General features: G+C 42.9%; 1 protein-coding gene across 1 annotated transcript in view; it reads right to left on the bottom strand.

Annotated features, from left to right (window-relative positions):
• The window catches only part of ROR1 (receptor tyrosine kinase like orphan receptor 1), a 140,347-nt gene that overhangs the window by 9,706 nt on the left and 124,040 nt on the right, over window positions 1–6,601 (bottom strand). The window contains exons 5-7 of the mRNA XM_015636966.2: window positions 5,546–5,673; window positions 3,015–3,332; window positions 444–689 (exon numbers count right to left, since the gene is read on the bottom strand). Of these exons, the coding sequence (XP_015492452.1) occupies window positions 444–689; window positions 3,015–3,332; window positions 5,546–5,673 (692 nt within the window). The remainder of the gene's footprint in view (window positions 1–443; window positions 690–3,014; window positions 3,333–5,545; window positions 5,674–6,601) is intronic.

Below are 6,601 nucleotides of genomic sequence, written 5' to 3'. Positions count from 1 at the left end.
CAGCCCTGGCACAGTTGCCCAGGGCAGTGGTGGGGTCTTCAAAAAGGCCTTAAAAAGGGATTTGAAAGGTGTGTGGATGTGGCATTGGGGACATGGGGCATTGGAGGCCTTGGCAGTGCCGAGGTTGGACTCGATGACCTCAGAGGGCTTTTCCAACCTCAACAATTCCATGTTTCTCTGATTTAATTTGGCTTGGGGAGTTGTATTGACTGGAACAACCTGGAAAGTCAGGACCACTCGAGCTGGCAGTGCACAGCCATTCCCCAGGAAATGATTTTCATGCCAGCACTTTGTCACTGCAGGGGCAGCAAGGTCTCCTCAGAGCAGGGCCAGCCGGCCTTTCCTTCACCTCTGTTCCCAGGGCCTCACCAAAGACCCTTTTTGTGCACCAAACCCTTCCCCTTTTTGCCCCCAGCTCCAACCCAAAGCAGCTCAGGCGTTACCGCAGGCCGGGACATCGCAGAGCTCCGACTTGAAGTTCTCATCCAAGGTGAAGCACCACGGAGCGTCCTTCTGGTTGCCGGGGTTCCTGCAGTAGGAGTGGCCCCCGTTGAGCTCGGGGTACCTGGCGGCAGTGAAGGTGTGGGTGTGGGGGTACTGTGAGTTCCAGGGCTGGCACTGCCGGCCCGAGCGCGTCACGCTCACCGTGCCCCGGTAATCCACGCCCGTGCTGTTGTAGCACCTGTGATCTGCAAAGACAAGCAAAGGCCAAAGCTGCTCGTAATTTAGGAGTGTGAAGGGGGAAAGAGGGATGGGAGAGATGGAAAGCTCCTCCACAGACAGCTCAGCACTGGGAAATTGGTGGGGAAAGGGCGCAGGGTTCACTGGGTGATGGCCCCAAGATATTCCCAAGCACATTGGGAGAAAATCCCGCAGAAGAACTTGAACTTCCAATGGAACTCCTCATTCCCAGCCCCAGGGAAGGCAGAGGTGCCTCAGGGATTCAGGTGACACAGACACCTGAGGTGCCCCAAAGGGATTCAGGTGACACAGACACCTGAGGTGCCCCAAAGGGATTCAGGTGACACAGACACCTGAGGTGCCAGCAGGGACACACAACCACATCCCTGCGCTCCTGCAGGGACACAGCTCTGCTGAAAATATTTCTGTTCTCTTGCTTCTTGAAGAGAAAAACTGAAAGCTGAGCTGAAAAACCCCAACAGCGACTGCAGGCTCTGGAGCACTGCTGGGATGGGCTGCTGGCATCTCCCAGCACGGCCCAGTTTGGAACCCCAGGCTCCCAGTTTGGGCCTGCTTTGCATTCTCGTTCCTGGGAGGATTTAAAGCTTATGCTCCTGTAGTGAAAACAGTTTCTGCCAAACGTTTTTAATATAAGATACACAAAAATAGGCAAAAACTATGATGGGAAATTGAATTGCAGCCATTATTTTCATAGGAAGGTGGACAATTTGTGGGAGCTGTGTTTGATATTTGACTGTTCAGATGTGGAAGGGCTGTGAACAGGCTGCAGCCCAGCCTGATCAAAAGCCAGAGCCTAAAATTAGGCTGGCTTAGGTAGGACAGCCCTAGAAATGCTCCTCCTGACAGGGATCCCTCCACTGCACTTGTGGTGCAGCCAGAGCACGTCAGGCTGAGGTGGGAGGAGGATGAGGAGCAGGGAGGATGAAGCCAACCATATTCCTCAGCATCCAAATACTTACACTCCATAGTTTCCTATTACTTAGCAAAGACCTGAAAATATCCTTCAGAATTCCTGAAAATATCCTTCAGAACTCCTGAAAAAAATCCTTCAGAATTCCTGAAAAAACCTTTGAGAATTCCTGAAAAAATCCCTCAAAACTCCTGAAAAAAACCCTTGAGAATTCCTGTAAAAAATCCTTGAGAATTCCTGAAAAAATATCCTTCAGAACTCCTGAAAAAAATTCTTCAGAATTCCTGAAAAAAGCCCTTGAGAATTCCTGTAAAAAACCCTTGAGAATTCCTGTAAAAGAACCTTGAGAATTCCTGAAAAAAGTCCTTGAGAATTCTTGAAAAAATCCCTCAGAACTCCTGAAAAAAATCCTTCAGAATTCCTGAAAAAAATCCTTCAGAATTCCTGTAAAAAATCCTTGAAAATTCCTGAAAAAATATCCTTCAAAATTCCTGAAAAAAATCCTTCGGAATTCCTGAAAAAAATCCTTCAGAATTCCTAAAAAAACCCTTCAGAATTCCTAAAAAAATTCTCCAGAATTCCTAAAAAAACCCCTTCAGAATTCCTAAAAAAAACCCTTCAGAATTCCTGAAAAAAAACCTTGAGAATTCCTGAAAAAACCCTTCAGAATTCCTGAAAAAATCCTTAAGAATTCCTGAAAAAAATCCTTCAGAATTCCTAAAAAAATATCCTTCAAAATTCCTGAAAAAATACCCTTCAAAATTCCTGAAAAAAACCCTTGAGTATTCCTGAAAAAAATCCTTCAGAACACCTGAAAAAACCCTTGAGAACTCCTGAAAAAACCCTTCAGAATTCCTGAAAAAAAACCCTTCAGAATTCCTAAAAAAATTCTCCAGAATTCCTAAAAAAACCCCTCCAGAATTCCTGAAAAAACCCTTCAGAATTCCTAAAAAAACCCCTTCAGAATTCCTGAAAAAAATCCTTGAGAATTCCTGAAAAAAACCCTTTGAGAATTCCTGAAAAAACCCTTCAGAATTCCTAAAAAAATCCTTCAGAATTCCTAAAAAAATCCTTCAGAATTCCTGAAAAAATCCTTGAGAATTCCTAAAAAAACCCTTCAGAATTCCTGAAAAAAAACATTGAGAATTCCTGAAAAAAAACCTTGAGAATTCCTAAAAAAACCCTTCAGAATTCCTAAAAAATCCCTTCAGAATTCCTAAAAAAACCCTTCAGAACTCCTGAAAAACCCCTTCAGAATCCCTACCCTTGCTGGACAAGGGAAATTCACCCGTGAGCCGCCAACGCCCAGCGCTGGCTCCGCGTGGGATTCACGAGCCCTTCCAGCCAATCCTGGCACAGCAATACCTTTTCCATGGAGAAAATCAAGATATTTTCCACTTACTTTTATTGATGGGATCAGCCATGGGGATCCCGATGCGGATACAGTTGACAGCCTCGGGGCTGTCGGGCTGGGGCAGATCTTCGCAGTTGGGCAACTTCAACCTCATCAGGATCATGGGGTTAGACCTGGCAAAAATGTACTCGGTCTGGCACAGGACGTTCTCCAGGATCTCACACTCGTCCCGGCACAGATCCCGAGGTTTGGGAGCGGAGGAGGTCTCGTCGCAGTAGGGGAAGGCGTAGTGGCACAGGGAGGGGATGGCAAACTGGGAGCATTTATCCGACAAATGGCTGGAGGTGCCGATCATGGTGAAGGCAGCTGGAAAACACCACGGTGTCACTTGGGAATTGTTGGAGGCACAGAGTGTGTGCCCTTGGCTCTGACACCCAAGAAAACACTGGATTTATATGTTAAAGTTAGATAGAAAAGCTAAAAGTGTGTGTAAATTAAGGAGTTTTCTTAAGTCACTGGGTGAAAAAGTTAGAGTTTAGCTTAGAAAACAGAAGACAAGATGGAGAATTTAAGGTGTTTCTGGTCCTTCTTCATCTTCATCTTCTTCTTCTAGAGGTTTTTGGGTAGTAGTGGCTGATTGGATAGAGAATGATGCACTGCAGCACACAGGTGTTGGGTCATTAAGAAAAATAATTTACCTGTCTACTGTTAATTGGGTGAAAATTGAAACTTTTTCTCTTTTTGGTTGTGCTGCACTTGTCACCCCTGGATTTCCTGGTCCCCTCTGAGCTCCTTTGGGATCCTCCCTCACGGCTGGTTCTGTTTCTCTCAGTTCTCTGGGGCAGAAGAAAACTCCAGAGCTCGTTGGGATTTTGTTTCTCGTGTTTATTGGGATGTTTGCACAAATCCTGGCAGGTCTCTCCAGACTTTCTGCACAGCTTCAATTCATCCTGCCCCTTGGGCTCTGATGGCACAGAATGGCCCCAAAACACGTGGTTGTTTCATCTTTATATCTATTTTTATCCAATTAACAATAGACAGGTGTATTGTTTTTATATATCAACAAAGAAGTTTTCTATATCTACTCACATAATTAAAACTGTGATTAACTCTAAACCAATCACTCTTTGTGCTCCTAAAAACTGCAGAATCATGGAGAAGAAGGAAGAAGGAGAGTTTAAAACCACACATTTTTTCCTCCATGTGTTAAACACTCTAAAATCTCCATTTTTCACTTCAGAGACATACTAAACATTCTACTACTTTCTTCTTAATTTTTATATATCCTGGTTTACCCAGGGATATTTAGAAGACTTTCTGTCAGTGACAAATATTAATGGATTAGACAGAAATTAATTGATTAATACCTTTTTGGAGAATAAGACAAACAGAGAAATGTCACTCCATTTTTAGACTCCTACAAAAATAAGTATAAAGATAAAAGAACTGTGAAATTTGGGGCTGTTTTGTGCCTTTTGAGCCAGTTTGAGCCAGGTGATGATGGGACAAAGAAAGGTCTGGGGAAGACCTGCCAAGACTTTTGATAATATATTAATAAATAGGAGAAATAATAATCTAAGGAGCCTTTGGAGAATCCTTCCTGAAACAGAACTAAGAGGAATTCTCTGTATCCCAATGGTTTTTCTGTGCTGTTGCCTTCCCAGTAAAACCCTCCCTTCCCACTGCAGCTGTGCAGGAATTACAGCACTAATTACACTGGAAGTTATTAACGATGCTGATTTCACTGACAAGGAAAACACATCAGGTTTTCAACATGGGATTAATGCTAAGCTCGTTATCCAACCCCCAAATGTAATTATTCCCTTAATTATTCCCCCTTTATTTTTTTCCTTCCTAAATAACTTAGAATAATTTACAAATTCATGTGATATTTGCAAAACCAACAGGTGAACCCCAAATTCCTGCACCTTTGTGGAAGGTGACGACTTTCATATAATCCCAAGTCACTTTTCAAACTAAATGCTGGAAGATTATGAACTGGTGGCTCCACATTTCCTTTCTTGGGGAAATGAAGCCTTTTTCTGAAATGCTGGCAGTGTTTGGAGACAAAGGGAAAAGAGAAATTTGGGATATTCTGACAGCAAGAAAAAAAAAATAAATCTGAATATAGACATGATTACCAGGGCTAGGATCAGACCAAGTTAATTTATATGAAAAATAGAGAATATCATGATATCTATGATATCTGTGAATTCAGCAACCCCACAAAATTAATGGCAGCTGGTTCTCCCCTAAATCCAAAGGAATAATACTATTTGCTGGATTATTTATGCAGCTTTTCCCAGCACCTAAATTATTCCAGCCACATTAAATCAACTAAAGCTGGTCCCACTTTGCTTTCAAAACCTGCTGGGGTAACAGCAGTCTCCCAGAAGCTGTAAACACACAGCCCCTTCTCCTTGAAAAAATCATATTTTTAGGTGTTTTGGGAGGAGCTGGAGGAGCAGAGACACCCAGACGAGCTCATGGCAAGAGGGAATAAAAACCAAAGCAAAATAACATTGCTGTTTATAAAACCCCAGCAGCTTTTTGGGAGCAGCCAAGGTGTTTTTACCCACCTGTAATTTGATTTTCTATTTCCCCCTGCATGTGCAAGGACTCCATGTAGATGGTTCTGTTCCCGATGAAGCGGGCGCAGGCGATGCCCCTGTAAGGCTGGCAAAACCCATCCTCCTCATACTCATCCCTGAAAGCAACCAGAAACACAAAATTGTGACTGCAAAACACTGCAAACAATCAGGGTTATTTCCTTCTGTTCAATAAAAGCTTTGTTTGTTGAAATAAACCGCCCCCTTCATCTGCCTGGTAAAAAATGGCATTTCAGCTTAGCCAAAATACACATTAATGTTGTATGAAATGAGTGCTTTTAAGGCTCTGCTCAGAAATACACCCAGCCTTGATTAGAAGAGAAATATAAACTGCCTGGAAAAATTGGGTTGATGTTTATTTAAAGCAACCAACACATAGTTTTCTATTTTTGAACCAAGCTTGTGCTTAATATTGATAAAGCCAGCAGGAAGAGTCATGCAAACAGAATTTAAAGTGGATATAGAGAATCCAAATAGGATCCTGGAAATAGGAAATGTTTGCTCAGCCCTCCATGAGCAGAGACATTTAGTGCTAAAACAGAACCAAAACTGAGACAGGAGCTCAACAGACACATTTCTTTCATTAGGTGCTTTCTTTTAGGCAATATAAGAGACATTTAATCCAGAAATTCAGTTTTATTTGCCAGTGCTCTTCAAACAAAGCAAAAAAAGGCAGACACTGGATATTTTGAATAATCAGCACTGAACAGGGAGTTTTAGTGGGGTTTTAGTGATCCCTGAAATCCCAGCAAGGGCACAAATCAGCCCTTTCAATTCCCTCCTTTGAGGATCCAATGGGAAATATTTTGCACTGAGATTTTTGGGATGAATTTTCTGGACAAACACCTCAGCTCTTCTCGAGGTCCCAGAAAAAGGAGAAAGTTTGAAATCATGAAAATTTGCTGATATTTTATTCATTATTCCTGCCTGGCCCAGCCAAGCTCCTCTCAAACTCGGAGAAATGATTTGGGATATCCCTAGGGATGATGACAGGGAACAGTCATTCCTACCGCACCTCAGGGATTT

This window comes from Parus major, chromosome 8, assembly GCF_001522545.3.
Source record: "Parus major isolate Abel chromosome 8, Parus_major1.1, whole genome shotgun sequence".
Lineage (NCBI taxonomy): Eukaryota > Metazoa > Chordata > Aves > Passeriformes > Paridae > Parus > Parus major.
This window is presented reverse-complemented; position numbering and strand designations above follow the sequence as displayed.